General features: G+C 36.1%; 1 protein-coding gene across 17 annotated transcripts in view; it reads left to right on the forward strand.

The window, feature by feature from the left end:
• The window catches only part of ESRRG (estrogen related receptor gamma), a 403,168-nt gene that overhangs the window by 343,076 nt on the left and 43,292 nt on the right, over window positions 1-16,800 (forward strand). For all 17 annotated transcript variants that reach the window (XM_065834216.2, XM_065834226.2, XM_071805980.1 and 14 more), the window contains 2 exons: window positions 7,383-7,493; window positions 11,774-11,935. In XM_065834216.2, the coding sequence (XP_065690288.1) occupies window positions 7,383-7,493; window positions 11,774-11,935 (273 nt within the window). The remainder of the gene's footprint in view (window positions 1-7,382; window positions 7,494-11,773; window positions 11,936-16,800) is intronic.

The following is a 16,800-nucleotide window of genomic DNA, read 5'->3' on the forward strand; positions in this document are numbered from 1 at the left end:
AAGTGTATTGGTGCAGTAATGACTTTACAGACCAGCAAGCTCCACTTCATTAAGTTGGTTGTAATTTGAACTCTGAAACAAGACAGCATCTTGTGTAACTATATTTAAATAAATTAAGGTAGGAGCTGTGGTGTTTAGTTAGTGATAGATTGCCTGTATATTTATTCTTAAACCTTGTCCTAGGACATACGCATAATTAAAAAAATAAGGCATACACTATTATATAGTATGGTTATGATACATAAGCACATTAATGTGAAATTTGATGGTGCAATTAGCAACAGAATTTTCTGTGTTATTCATAAAAGCTTTTGCAGTATTTTGCACTGCACACTAGCTATTAGTATATTAGTAATCCAGGTGACGTGGAGAGAAGTATATGTGATGGTAATTGTTTTATTTCAGAAACATCATGGCTTTATGTATTTAGTCTTAGTTCTGTATCACTTTTCCTTTTTTTCCAGTTTACAGATACGAACATTTTGCTGCAACATAGGCTCTTCCTCACTTCGGAAAAGTGAAGGAAAAGAAGTGGAAGTTTTGTAGCCTATATTTAAGAGTTGTCTAATTTTGGTCTTTTTAAAATCAGTAAGTCTAGCATAATTCTAATGAAGTTCTGGCAGTATAATGCTCAGAAGAGATCAAATTTAGGCACTGGGAACTGAGTGCATGAGATGTATTTCTCCCAGAAAATAAACAGATTTTTTAGTAAGTTTTTATGTGAAGTGTAATAGGTATTATTTTGTAATATTTGAGAGCTAATAGTGGGTATTGCATGTTTAATGCAACAGAGGAGCCGTCCTGTTTTTCTTTTTTTTCTTTTTTCTTCCTTTCTGCACATTCACCTCTTTGTGAACAGAAATAAAAGGTTCAAGGCTTGTCAGCATCAGTTTATAGATAGCTGTTTAAAAATAATGAGATATTGGGTATTGTAAGGCTCAGGGCTGTCTTGCCAGACTCATTTATTTCCATTCACCTTTTGTCAGAATTGCAGACAGAAGACATTCAATTAAAACTTGTCACCTGTTGTGTGTGACCTAATTTGTATTTGTGAGTGTCACAGATTAGGATACTTAGCTTCATATGGAACCATTAAAAATGTAAAGCAATGCCAGTACTTTTAAACATTTTGTGCCACATTTTCTTCATGTGAACATCTTTGTTTATGGACTGTTCTTCAATGCAAGTCGTTTGTACTAAGAAATAATAGAATTTATTTACACAAAACCTCATTTGCATGGGAAAACTAAGTGGATTTTATGCATGTTCTTTTATGTTTAAATGCATAAATGAGAGTGCACAAAAATTCGGTCTGTAGATGATTAGTTCATGCAAAGTTAATGTTCCTTTCAAGAGAGGTTGAGTACTGAGCTGTGTAAGTAACACCTTTATCAGTTCTTTTGTCAATCTGAAGAAAAAAACTCTGAGCTTTAAGCAAAGAGAATTTTTTCTTTCGGCTCCTTTGCCAAAATCCGGCCTTCTCTTCCCAAGAAAAAAATGGATCTTCCAAAACGTGACTTACATTTGGTTGCCCAGAAACATTTTTAATTATTAAACATGAGCAATATATGAAATGAAACATTGGTTTGAAACACTTGTTTTACAAAAGCAATATTTTTCTCTTTAGATTTTTCAACCTGAGAAATTCATAAAATGTATTCATTGGCCCAATACTTTTTTTTTTCCCAATAATAAACTGATCGTTGCAAATCTTTGTCAGAGGAACAGATAAATTAAGCAATTTATTCATAGTCACAGAGCAAATTAGATATTAAAGTAATAAACACTGTTTTGCCTTTCACTCCATTACATGGGTATGTTCCTGAACTAAGTTGTTTTATAGGCACCTCTTGAGGACAGCCAATTTTATCCTATATTAACAAACACTTTTTGCTACTGACTGAATGTAAAGTAGGAGGATGATTTTTAGACTTTCTATGCTCCACTAAGTAGTGATTTTAATAGTGCAGATAGCTATCGGAAGACAAAACACTAAAGCCTTCCCCTGCTAATTGTTAATTCAGCTGTAGATCAGGAAAGCTTTAATGTGAGTCATAGCTTTTATCCTCTTTGATGACTTAGGACTCTGTTTTCAAAATATCGCCTGCCTAATGGACACATATTTTACATCTCTAGCTGAATTTTTACCTGCACATGGTATTATCCAAATAATAAACTGATTTCAGAAGCTCTCTGGCATCTTTCTAATTCAACGCATAAAACAAATATGCAGATTCAGAATAAATGATAGCTCATATTATCCTTTTTCTTCATGCTATATTACTTCCTTCATGTTTCTAGTACATTGAGAGAGGTCTTTTGTGGTTTAAAGTAGAAGTATTTTTTCCTCTACAGGTGTTTCAGACTGTAGGATTAATGCACTGGCCTCACACTTCTCTAATCTCAAACTATAGAGATTACTGAATTGTCTGAAGAGTTACTAGATGACCGTGCATTCTTATCTCTAAATACATTCTGTCTGTATTTGTGGTGGAAAAATTAACTTTTTCCCATTCTATGTGAATAAATGCAAAACCTAGAGTTTATAATATTCATCCAAGCTTACCCAGAAATCTTATAAATAAGCACAGTAGGTTGAAGTGAACCAGTTGTCCCAAAGGAGAACCATATCAGAACCTGTATGCCATTAAAATTCATTTTGTTCTTTCCAGTTTTGTTGTTAAGCTGTTTGTGGTTTGTTTGGGGGTTTTTGTGTGGTTTTTTTTTGGTTGGTTGGTTCGTTTGGTTCGGTTGGTTGGTTTTTTTTGCCTCTGCTACTGATGTTCCTCTAAAACTTGGTAAGATGCAGTTATGTAGGTATCCATTCTTTACTGGTCGCGCTGTAAAATTTAAGATAATGCTGGGAATCTTACAGATGTCTGTAGAATAAGGATCGTTATCCAGTTACAGATCTCAAAAACTGATATAGGTATATATTTAGTATACATAGAGTGCTATGTTAGGGGTGGAGCTTGCCAGAACAGCATTGGTGTAGAATGTGTCTGCTTGCCATAAATCTCTAAAGCAGGGGACACAGTATTTGAAATTTCCATAGGAAGTCAAAATTGTGGCTTTATTTCTGATCTCAAACCTGTTCTTTACTGGCATACTGGAAGGAAGAGAGGGAGTTTTGATGTATTCAAATATTAACTCATATTTAAGTTAATTTATTTTTTACCAAAATAAAAAGCTACCCTCAATTATAGGTAGTAAGCAATTTCTTACAGAAAGTCCTGGTGTTGGTAGGTCTTGCTTTGAAGGATCGAACTAAAGCCTTTCAAATTAGCCTGGGGATTTCCTGTGGGTATAGAGCTCCATGGAAAGGCCAAAAATGTTTGTGGGACAAGTGGACAAATTAACATTGGAGACCTGTAGCTGAGGTGAGGAGGAGGCAATGGAAAACAGGAAGAGAGGTAGATTATAAAGGAATAGGTAGTGGATATGGCTTGGATCTGTATCGGAAAGTAGATAACGCTCTTAAATACAGTGGTCATACTGAGGACCTGAATTCCAAAAAGAATGATACACAGGGGTAAGGGCAATCTCTGGTAATATGTTGCACCAGTCAGAAAGTAATGGAAAGATTGTGTGAGGAACAAGGAGGTGAACCTTTTTTATAGAAACCTGTATAGTAACTATGAGGCCATTTTTATTTCTTGAGGCCAGCTGGAGAAATTGGATTAGTATATGTAATTATTGCCTTTAAAAAACAGCTATTGTGTTGATTTACATAGTTTCCATCTCTCCATATAGTACAGTTCTAGTCTAATCCTTATCTTCTGAGCTTTGTAAATTAGGTCAAAATGTGTGACTACCCGTCACTCCTGAACAGATGAGCTTGTGAGTCCTACTTGCCCTGAGGTATAAAGTGAATGTGTTGCACTTGACTTTTGAAATCATCTCATGACTGGTAGCAGGCCTGTTCTTTCTGTTTGTACTACATTAGAGCCGCCGTGGTCATCCCTGTTCTTCTCATTTGGGCTTTTGTTTTTCTATCAAAGAATTTAAAAATGAAATTCAGTGGTGGGAAATGCAGAGAATCAGCTTGCTTGTGTTCAGTGGAGCTTTGTTCAGTGACACTAGTAGATGATTTGACCGTAAAAAAATGTAGTGATAATATACACAGTGCAATTCATTCAGAGATGTACCATCAGTTTATGTAGGTGGGGTGGATATTGTTCTTTGCACTTGATGATTGAGGTCTGATAGGATGAGTGAATGGAGCTGCTGAAGACTGGCAAGCCACATGCACAGCAGAATTAAAGTAGAGGTCTACCTAGCTTCTCCCTGTACCGTAGCTAAATGCCGCGGTATCCACTTTAATGGTCTGAGTACAGAGCATGTGTTGAATTATAGCAATTACCTCTGTGATTGAGATGTTAAGCCCCTCCCACAGCAAATGAGTATCAATGAGGACACTGTTTTTCTTTCTTCTCTAACAAAGAAGGCATAAACTGTTACTCTCTTGAGAGCAGATAAAAATACCTTTATGTAATGAATTCGCTTATACAAGCTATAGGAATAACAGGGGAAAATGCATGCATATACACAGGAACCTATGGATTCCAGTTTACCATCTGCCAAACTCCAGATTTTTATGGAATATCAGATGGATGTACACTCTTAAATGGTGTCTTGCATTTTGTTTACTTCTGTAAAGAGTGTTGAGAGTCAAAACACCACTTAGGGTGGTGTTCTAGTTGTTCTAAAATACCTACTTTGTAATGGTAGTAGGAACAAGGAAAGCTAAGGAGCTAAAATTATTATAAACTCTGTATCAGTTTTAATGAAAGGGTTATAAACCTGTAATTTATATTCTGTTGGTATTATGCTATCAAAAATGTTTTCACTTCGGAATAAGTTAAATTATAGATTTAGGTAATTTTAAAATGTATAATACTGTTACTCCTTAGTTATTTAGAATTCTATTTTTTCTTTTTAAAAAAGAAAGTAGCTGTATTTATAGGTATAGCTGTGTATAGCAGCTGAATACATGGATCTATTTATAATTTTGCTATTGTGATACTCATCTGTATTTCCTTCCATTGAGTATGTGCATGGCTTGAATGTGTATATTAGCAAATGCAAAGGAGGTAAAAAAATGTTCATCTTGGTAGATTGATATTATTTTAATTTAAGCTACAGTTCCATTACTTTTTGATTAAACATACTTCTATCTGATGCTATCCATCTTTTATCACTATGAAATCTGCTCTGCAGCAGAAAGAAGGATGGCATCTGAATTATGCAGAAATCATTTTCTGTCTATTTTTCTTCAATTGCTGGGCAGTCTTTTTCGTAATCCCACCAATATTGCATGTGGCTTGTTCTAATCCTCTCCCTGTTTCTGAATATTCAACCATCAAACCTTTGTCTTTTGCTATGTGTTTTTATAGCGGTGTGTTGTCTTGGATGGCATTTGCTTCAGGTGTAGCTCAAACTCCCAATTCAAGGGTGGAGAATACTGAATCATCATTAACTCTGAAAAGCCTTTTGATATCAATTTTTGAGGTGTTGTTGTAGTTCATGCATTTGTAAGTATAATTCTGAAAACAAAAATAACTATACTTTGATGATTGAATCACTCTAAATTTTATAAGATAGCTTAGCCCACAAATAGGTCACAAATTTGGTACTGAAAGAGGTAAATAACATATAAAATATTTCATTTGTAATTATACACCAACCTGTTTGAGTATGTGGTTCATTGGTTTTATTATTTATATTGTGTGATTCACAAAAATAGAATTGTTAACATACAGTGAGAAATGTACTTCCTGAGTTTCAGGGAATGAAATAACTATAGTCTTCTGCAGTAAACCAAATGAAATTTCAATGTTAAATACAGGTGATGACTATCTACTTTCCTGGTGAGCAAAAGCCATTCAGCACTGTTGTATACAATTCACTGCAGTATATTTACAGACACTAAAGACTTGGGTCTGTAAGCTGCCGTCTTCCTTGGTTCAGCTAGTGAGGATTCTGGTGTGGGTTTTTTAAATGCCAGCTTAGAGAGAAGGAAATAGACAGGGGAAAAGAAACAAAACAAAACAAAGCAAAACAGAAATTAAGAAGAAAGCAAGAGTTGGCCTTGAGTTTCTGGCTGTTCAGCAAAATGGCTTTTCTTCACCAAAACCTGTTCAATCCTCTTTGGTTTTTGAGGATGAAAGATGTTTCCTGGTAACTAGACTGTGTTACCTGGTCAGGTTCATGGGCAACTCGTCAGCTCGGTGCTGTGTTCTTGTTGCTGTGCACATAAACTGTAACGGCTTGGGCGGTGGCTTCTGTGCCGTGCAGAAACCCATTCTGGAGGTATTTCCTGCAAGAGAGAGAACAGGGAGATGGGAAGTAGTAGAGTGGGGCAGAATAATGGCAGTAGAAAAGATGAAGAGAGGGGGGACAGCTAAAGTAGACAATGAAAAGTGAGGAAGTGAGCTGCACTGTATTACATGCTCTCAGGGATCACTGATACGTAATGCGTCCTTGCATTCTTGTCCAGTTAAATCCTTGTCATAAGGGACAAATTTTGCACTTGGTATTACTTGTCCTGTTGCCCTGCATATGTGCTGAGATTTTCAACTTGAGTGTTATGTTATTACTTGGTTATACTGACGTTCATCCTGGTTGTCTGGGAATCTGCCTGGGTGAGTGCGAAGGAACTTCATGATTTTATAGGACCTACCTTATTTTTTTTTCCCTTCCTTTTTTCATTTTGTATATGAGAGCAGCTCCACCTTGTTTTAGGAAGGTAAATTCTTATATATCCATACAAAACAGGTAGCAGAATGCTTTACTGAAGCAATGAACAATTTGGAGGTATAACACAAATTATAATTCATCGTTAATGACATCTAAGTGAACATCCACACAGTTTCTTTCAAACCCTCATAAACCATTTCGGGTCTTTAAGCAACGTGTCTGTTCTTATTTTACTAAGTATACTTACTATGTACTGTCTAGCCATGTTAGTCATGTTAATTAAATGCATTGGTTTTGACTGTACTTCTCTACACGTAATGTTAGCCTTGTGTATCCATGCTGTTTATTACAGCTTTGAACTTCTGCTTCTGGCAAAGACAGCTTAAGATCAGATTCTTTCAAATGGAAACTGAACTTGTTAGCTGTTTTTAATAATATGTAAAAATGAACAAATGGTTTTAAATGAACAGGAAATTATGTTGTATGCTTAGTCTTGCATGTGTGAAAATCTAAACAGTTTGCAAATACTTGCAGTGCTGCTTTCCCTTGCTTTCTAAAATTAATCTTTTGACTTACACATACATTTTAAATAAATATTGGAAGGCGGGAGATAGAAGATAGTTACCTGAAAGGCATCCTCGTAATATATTTAATGACATGTTTGCTTATTTTTCCCAATATAGGTGTCCGCCTAGACAGAGTACGTGGAGGTCGCCAGAAGTACAAGCGCAGAATAGATGCAGAGAACAGCCCATACCTGAACCCTCAGCTAGTTCAGCCAGCAAAAAAGCCATGTGAGTACACCAGATATACAATATTTCTCTATGAACACAAGGTATTGACTCCTAGCCCTGTTTGCTAAGCTGCTTCTGACTGGGACAAGGGTTTGGTCAGAAGCCGTTACTATGAACACTATATCCATTTAACTGTTCACATATTTTGTTTTAAATATGCTCATCTTTCTCAAGTGGAGTTGAACAAAGAATATTTTTACAGGTGGAAGTGTATAAAAGCATGGTTTATGCAGTGCAGATTTTACATTTACAGGTTATCTTTATTTTCACTGGTACATAAAATGGTTCATGCTGTGATCATTAGTTCATTGAAGCTTCTAGTTTCAGATTCTACAAGAAAGTGATTTTTGTAGTTTTCACTAAGTAAATGAGTTTGACTGCTCAGCCTCCCAATGAAAATGCATTAAGAGCCTCATTAATTTATACCAGTAGATTAATACACTACCTAGCATTAGATTAAAACAGCAATATGCCGCACTAATAACAAGCATAAATTGGTAGTTTGGGCTCTAGTACCCTTATGGATTTTTTTGCTTTGTTTTGTTATGTTTTAATAGTGTCCTTGATTGTATCTTGCCTGGCTGAATTTAGGAGAGCGCGAGCGCTGATCATCTCATTGCTAAAATACAAGTTCCATCCTCTTTGCGATTAACTAAAAATAGTTAGGGGTTTTGCTTTGCAGCTTATATAAACTCAAGCAGCGACTGTACTAATTCCATGAAGTAAATTTAATAGCATTATAGCTGTAGTGCAAGAGGCTAGTGTATTACCCTGCAAATGCATACATGCTGTATCAAGTGTTTTAAACTCTTCCAAATTCAGAACGAGAAAGCACAAGTCCAGTTGCTCCTGCTGAGAAGGTTAATTTGCTTCTAAAATAGAGAAATAAGCCAGAGAAACAAGGAGGGCAAACTCTTCCTTGTCTTTCATTTGCCCCTGCCCCTACACCTCAGACAACACACTTGCCAGTTTTAGGCTTTTGAAAATACCTGGCTGTGTGGAAAATGGAATTTGTTTCCGTTCATGTTCCCCAGTAGGGGACAGTGCTGTGTACAATACGTTTGAGCATATGGGGATCTGGAGATCAAATAAACAGTCTTTGAACTCTAAGTGAAAGGGCATTTTAGCTGTGTCAAAGAAAAAACAGCCAGTTTTACATAAAATTAAGGCTTAAGTGAACATATGGCATAGTTTCCTTTTGCCTTTCCAAAAAACATTATGCTGATTATATTCCTTCAATTGTCCAATCTGGCATCTTCTACTCAGCCTCCATAAGCTGTCCCACCGTTCTGTAAATACAATCTAGGGCTGCACTAAGCAGATTTTGCACATTATAATAAAAACTTTCTGATAATACAATAAAATTTAATAAACTCTAATGCTTAATTTCATTAGAGGTTTAGTTTTCCTGGGTGCACAGATTGTCGGGTTTTCATTTACTTGATATTGTCATTGAGTAGAAATGTTGATAGCGTAGCATACCAAAAAAGCCAAGCCCAAACAAGGAAAAAAAAAATCCAACCCCCAAGCCCTTTAATATGAAAAGAGGTTAACACTATTGTATTGAGTCATGAGAATCTCTGTGTAAACCCAAGATTACTGCAAAGTAGTGCATTATGTTACCTTTAAGACGATAACTACACCAATTTCTGTAAGCTCCATTTGTCTGAGATAAACTAACTTCCGTATAAATCATTACTCATTATCTAAGTGCTTCCCTTCATTTTCCTTAGCTTGTCTGATTACAAACATTTTTATAACAAACATTTATAAAACTTAATTTTCAGATAAGTGTCAAAACTTGAAACAGTTGAATTGGTTTTGTGTGGAAGTAACCTGGGAGATTTTCTGGACCCTGACTGATAGTTTGTGCCTAACAAAGACACAGGAATGAAAATTGGGTTCTATTGATTCTAATTAGGGAAACATTAAATAAGATTTACCTAGAAACAGTGCTTGTGGCTATTCAGTTTCCTAAGTGATAGAGTTTTCTGAATACATTGAAGATTTTCCTATGGTCTATACTAATGCATGCTCCAATACAGGTAGCCTTTTTCCCTTTAGAGAGAAAGAACAGGCCTTTGGAGGATCTTTCCTACACCTACTTCTCACCTTTATTGGATTTTCCAGCTTTACCATGGAGTCTAATGGCCTGCCTGCAGGTGTTTTTGATTGTGAAAATAAAAAGAATTTGAGAGTTTGTAAATCCTGAGTCAAAACATACAATATTGCTGAATGATCTACAAAAAGCCATTCCTGTGGGGCGTAATAGGAAAAAATGAAAGAGGCTCTTTGGCCATTTCTTCTGTTTGCAGGGGGAAAAAACCCAACACACACAAAACGAACAAAACCAAACCAGACAAACAAACAGAAAAAAACCCCAGAACTTGGGAATGTCAGTGCTTCTTCATGCATTTGTCACTGGTTAAAAACCCAAAAAGTTGATGTCCTCAGCTACATGTGTTTTGATATTAAGAAACTCTAATTTATGTATTGTACTTTTCAATACATGTAAAAATATTAGAATTTGGAAAAAAGCAATATTATCTTTCTCACTTAAAAAGATTCTGTTTTCTGTGTGAAATTAAACAGGATATGAAAAAACGATATAAAAAATGTGATGCTTGCCAATATAAGTTAAAACTACCATCTGTCATCTTTAAATAAGAATAGAATTCCTCATTAATCAGTTTGATAATCAGTAGAATATTGAGATCAAGAATTACTCAGTTGGCATGGTTCCTGTAGTTCATATAAAGTGTGAATATATCCCCTTGTAATAAAACATGCTTGATGTGATGGTTTCCAGTTGGCTCTTGCACTTATTTTATGAAGAGCTAACATATATCACAACTTCTGACACACAAGAGCAGTAAAGTATCAGAAATCTGAATCAAGTGAGTGTTTTATGGAAATCAGTCATGGGCTGGTAGGGACCCGCTCTGACGCTCCTGGGCAAGTCACATCCCCATCGTGTTCCCCCACAGGAGGACAGTGTGGTCCACCCCTTCACTTACATGTAAAAGGGGAGAATACTGATTCTGTCAAGTGCCGTGACTCTTTATCCTAAGGAAGGGAACAGATCAGTGTAAATTCAAATAAGGGGTGCTATTTGGGCTTTAAATTCTGGTGGTGCATTTCAGGTCACAAGATGTACCTACCATGAAATGTAAAACATAAATATATTGGGAAGTGTAGTAATGTATCCTGTATTAGAATGCCTAACGAATTAGTCCTTTTCCCTTTTTTCAGTTCTGCCTTCACAGAGTAATAAGCCAGGCTCCTGTATAGTGATATTTCCATTGTGCCTCCATGTGGATGTAATGCTCATTTTATGTTTATCCTACTTGTAGAATAGCAAAACTGTATTGTAAATCTTCCAGGCTCTTCTACTCTTTTTTTTTTCACTTTTCCTTTTAACTTAAATGATTATTCCAAGTAGATTTCACAGGTCATCTGGATGAAAAAATAAATATAAAAGCGCATGACTGAAAAGACTATCTAGATAAAAATAACCAGTGGGTGAATATGATAAAGTATAATTCTTTGCACAAAACCAGTTTTCTGAGGTAGGGTCTATATCTGTTGATACTTTCCTTAATCTTATATTCTTCATCCTCATTGATTTTAATAGCTATTCCTGACTGGCTCTTTTGTACTTAAAGAAGCTGAGTTCATACATGATTCTAAATTTGTGTGTTTTACTGAAAAGCAAATAGATGACAACACTCTGCTTTTCTCTCAGTGTGGGCCCTGAGGAGTACAGATTCATTCTTAACATTTTAATATAAGACATAAGGGATAATGAGCACTGAGAAAGTCCTGAGACCTTTTCTTTTGGAACAGTTTGCAGATTTCAGTGACTGACTAATGGCTTAGGGTATTTACTCCCTTAAAAATTACACCTGCCTTTGGGGAGCCGAGAGGGTTTCAGGTAATTACAGAAAGGCAGAACTGTTCTATTCACATGGTCTGAAATACATTATAACAAATGAATTTATTACTACAAAGTGTGTATTCCAGTACTAGGAGGTGATCATGTATTTCTAGTTTCCATAAAATATATTTTCTTAAGAAAATATATGCCTGGTTTGATAAACATTGTTAATCAGATTTGTTTGGGCTCTAACCAGGTGTAGAAGCCAGTGAAGTTACCAGAAGGTTTAATTAGGTCCAGTATCTTAAGACAAATCCTTGTGCACTTTGAAATCTGTACCATCTGTTTAAAAAGTAGAATGATGCTACTGATGATCTTGTTCTGTTCTGGACCATTTTTACAGATAATAAGATTGTCTCCCATTTGCTGGTGGCTGAACCAGAGAAGATCTATGCTATGCCTGACCCCACTGTTCCAGACAGTGACATCAAAGCACTTACCACTCTTTGTGACCTGGCAGACAGAGAACTGGTGGTGATCATTGGATGGGCTAAGCATATTCCAGGTACGTACGGTATTTATTGCAAGCAGATGACATACAGAAATCAGTGCGTGAGTTATTCCGTTGTGGTAAAAACTATCATTTGTTTTCTCACTAGAATGCGTAAAGTTTTCTTAAGGCTCCAGATTTTTCATATAGGACATAGGTTAGATGATAATATATCTTACCTCTGAAACACTTATTGTTGCTATGTTAATAAGTTTTACATGCTGCTCAGTGAATGAATTTTTTTCATGCATTGCTTTTATTAAAATAAACTTGCCTTGCCATCCAAAGCGTTAGGCTGGTATGAAGGATAGTGCGAGTGCTCTCTCTGTACTCAGCTGAGTGGTAGTCGAATGTAAGTCTAATTACTCTGTTCCATAAAGGCAACACTCTCTTAAACTGACCACAGGAGGTTCAAAAATTCAGTTATATTTTGGCATGGCACAGAGGAATTGTTCTCTTCATTGAATGAACTATTGTGAGAGCTGGATTGTACCAGCAGTTCAGCAGACAGAATCGAATTGTACCAAAAGGTCCGTCTTACAGCTTAGTAGTTCCTTGGTCTACATGAAGTGGACTGTGGTCTTCATCACATAAATATGCTGTTATTATAAAAGCTAACTTGCACCCTTGTTAGCAAGAGAAGCAAGGGTCATCAGAAGCAGTTTTTCAGAAGATTACCACTTTCTTCACATAACATTTGAGGTATATTTTCTTTTCCCCAGTTCTGAGGTATTTGTGCTTGCTCTTTGGGCTAGCACGCAATCTTATAGAGAATCTCTAGGATTCTCAGTCTGTCACCTTTCAAAAATGGTAAATTCACACAAAAAAGATCAGCTTTTTTTCTTGTTTTCTTAAGGTGTTTTTCTAGTCCAGCAGGTGAGTGAGCATGTTGGTGTGTTTTCATCAGCATGTTAGTTTTCTGATTTTGATAGTGGAGCCTTATTGAGTATAAGAACTGATATCTTTTAATTCCTCTAAATAATATAATATCCTAATTTTAGATGTGATTTTGGGATGCTTAAAATTAGAACAAATAATCCAGTCAGTTGTTTATCACAGTTGTTTCTAGTATCAAAAGAAATTGCAAAGAAATAGTCTTCCTGGGTTTTATTTGGTTTGGTATTTTTTTCCCCCTTGTGCCAACCAGCACAAGGCTTCCATTCTTCTGGTGGGTGCCTCTGGGTCATTGTTGATGAATGTAAACACTAACAAAGAATAGTAATAAAATAACTTGTACATATGTGGAAAGTTATTTTACTTCAGATGAGGAACTACAACCTACAGACTCTAAAATAGTCAGTATGTGACACAGTTGAAATTTAGTCGTTTTCTGCGCTGCAAATGGTGTATAAACAAGCTTTTGTATCACAAGCAATGTTTTTCTGGTACAGTTAACTTATTTCTGTCTCCTTAAACTAGTTTGTCTTTATGCTTTGAATGCTACAGTAATTTCTTTAATCAAATTGATGGAAGTCCCTTTCCCAGCCCACACTGAAACCAATTTATTGGTCATGATACGCCAGCTATGTTGCTAACAGTCGTAACGAACTGTCAGGCAATATCGCAGTGAAGCTAATTTGAAGTCATTAGGTGTGCAGCGTTCAGGCAACAATTTGTTACAGTGGTTAGGAACACAGCTGACATTTCTGAATGGCTTTGTTCAGAGCAGTTCTAGATGAGCCCAAGCAAATTGTAAACTAATTTAAACATCACTCTATATTATACTAGCTACTTCGTCTTACACTGGTTGCTAATAAAGCACCCCAAATTAAGTCAAAATGAGTTAAATAGGTGAGTTTGAGTTTCATCTTTGGAAGATACGTAGATCACCTTAAGCAAAATAGAGTAGCTCTCGAAGTCAGTCGTGCTCCGTAGTAGTTGCAGAGGAACTTTTGACAGCTGGATTCCTAAGTGTGCTGTGTAGCTCTGATTTGGCTGGAGGGGTTGGAAGAGGAGAGGGATGAGGCTGAGCAGCAATTAAAATGATGGCTTTTGTTGGTGTGGAGAAGGTAAAAGATGCTGTAAACTGGCCTTGAAAATTTAAAGTCTATGATCCGAACCAATTGAAGAACATTTCTGTCATGAGGCAGCCTTTCATTACAAGGCAAACTCAAAAACACACCTGCTGTGGTAAAGCCATACTAGCTAAGTTTACTCACCTGACTCCACTTAGGAATGAGAAGGGAAAAAAAAAAGGAAATAAATATAATCTTTTTATAAGCTTTCTGGTAACAGAGGGCAGTGATGAAATCTGTACTTGTCTGGCATCACAAAAATCAAAACGCAAAAGGACTTGACATGCTAAAGGACGAATGTGCTGTGCTTTTGTGGCTTGGTTTTGCATGATGGGGTGCTGCTGAACTTGGACCGCCTACGCTCAGCTAGTGTCTGGCACAAAACCACTTGTAGAAGAAGCTAGATTGGTGTTAACTGACTGTTTTCTAAGCTAACAAATATTACTGTAGGCAGAAACATAACAATTGGAACAGGGATGAGTTAGAGAAAGGATGAGATAGGAGAAGAGTGCAAATTGCATGAAAGTTCACTGTAGCTTAGTGGGCTAAGTAAATCCTCAGTGTAAATCTCTTGGAATCGATTAATTATACCAGTAGTGAATTTGTGCCTAGCACAGCAAAGCAGCAATCAGCAAATCTTTCTTTACTATAGTGATTTCTTAAGGTTCAGTGTAATTAAAGGCCCTTACATATCAGGTGCTTAATAACTAAGAAAGATCTCAGCTGTAAAGCATTGTAATTCGAAGTAAAATTTGTCATTGTAGAAGAAACAAAAATGATGTTTTTGCTATTCTAACAGAAAGTCTTTTAATGAGATGATCTATAAAAAGGTAACAATGCAATAAACATTCTGCCCTAGACAACTGTTTCCCATTGTACCCATGGAGTAAAAAATGCTTTAAAATTATACAAAGTTCAAATACTTCCATAAAATCATTAGTATTTTTGTGCTATTGTAAACATTTCAATAGTTGCTTTTATTGAACAAAAAGTCTATACCATCTACAAAAGGAAATATTGAAAGAAAAATATATATGGAAAGCCTTTATCAGTAAATAGAATTAGTCTCCTTGCATTTATAAATCAAATAAATGGAAAGTGTGTTGTTATGAAACATGACCATGTCTTATCTGAAGAAGAAAAAGATCACAATGGCATTAGGAAACGCTTGACTTTAGTTAGAGGAGCGTAAGGGCACCAGAACAGATGATGGTGCCCTAATAGCCCTTTTTAAGAATGACAGGGCCCCGCCATTAGCATCCTTTTATATCCTTGGAAATTGCTCATGCCTCGCTTTTCTGGTTCCTATCTGCCTGACTCTTTTTTATTTCTCTTTCAATTTCATCCGCGCTCGGATAAGCGCATGCTAACACAATATGATTGAGCTGTAAAATGGAACGCTGTCGCCTCTAATCTCTTTTATGTAGATATGGAGGTACTTCCACACTCCACTTCATTCTCTCTCCATTGTTGGCCTTTTTAGAATGTGTTGCGGAGTAATGGAGGCTCAGTCAAATATTAGAGCTAGGTTTCACAGGGTGTGATAAGAAGATTATCAGCCCAACAGTCAGATCTATTGTTGTTCTTTGTGTCAGATTAAAATATTCTGATGTACTGTAACTTCGTTAGTAAAATACTGAAGGTGCTTAGGGAGAGACCGATGCTGTTTCTTCTCCTGCCTGATGAGACAATACCCCAATTAACTGACCTAAATAAATTGTAAATATATTTACGAGGCCTCTGCAAGACTATTTTATTTACCTTTTAAATAAGGGAGCAATGCTTAATTCAGTATTTACTGGTGGTTACAGTTCCTACGCTTTGCACTGTATTTTGGGGAGGTTCATTTTATATTCGTTGCATTATATTAATTAAACTCTTTTCCAGTATAGAGTGGATTTCTGCTGATACCTAGTCGCAGTATCAGAGTCATTTAGGCACGATTTCTGTAATGTAACTATCTCATTGACATTCAGCAAAAATGTGCAATGTTCTTTCATATTAAGTTGAAGCAGGAAACATTAAGCTCTTAAAAGTGTGCATAACAGGAAGCTAAAGACAAAATGTTCTCTAAAAAATTACATGCAGGAAAAAACATCAGCCAGACTATAGAAATCAACTTTTTGCACTTAAAATGAAAAATTTGTTTGGAAACAGTAAATCAGACTAATACATCAAAAATAACTGCTTACATTATTTAGTAAAATAAGCCTGCTTGTCTAAACTGTGTCCCTGTCTTGCTAGCAATAACAGTGTTTAAGAAAGGGAATATTTAGAAATTGATACGGCCAGTGGTGCCAGCATTAAAACAAAAAAAAAGGGGGTGTGATTTTGATGGAGTAAATCCAAGGATGTTTTGAATATTTTAAGTGTTAATGTTTTATGAAACATTATTGGTCCAGCTTACTGTTTGCAGAGGACAACACTTTAGCTTTCCTTCCCAAAGGAGCTCTCAGGGGTATAGTTTAACATTCAAATACTGAACAAGAACATGATGTGCTGTAGAGCTGTCATTTCTAAAATGCCCTTTTATCATCATCTATTTCAGAAATACCACCCCATGTAGGTAAATGTACAGAGAAAAAGTTGACCATAATCACCTTTAGAAAGCTAATGTTCAGAAAAGCATAAGAGTGTGGATATATGGTATATCCATACAGATATGATTTAGGTATATATTTACATCTTAGTGGACATACTGCATGTGCTTGAATGACAGGGAAAAAAAGAATAAAATCATAGAATACCAGGTTGGAAGGGACAAGGATCATCTGCTCCAACCTTTCCTGGAAAAAACCCGGTGCAGATAACATGGCCAAGCACCTTGCCCAGCTGAATCTTAAAAGTGTCCCATGTTGGGGAATC

The sequence above is a fragment of the Patagioenas fasciata genome, chromosome 3, assembly GCF_037038585.1.
Source record: "Patagioenas fasciata isolate bPatFas1 chromosome 3, bPatFas1.hap1, whole genome shotgun sequence".
Taxonomy (NCBI): Eukaryota; Metazoa; Chordata; class Aves; order Columbiformes; family Columbidae; genus Patagioenas; species Patagioenas fasciata.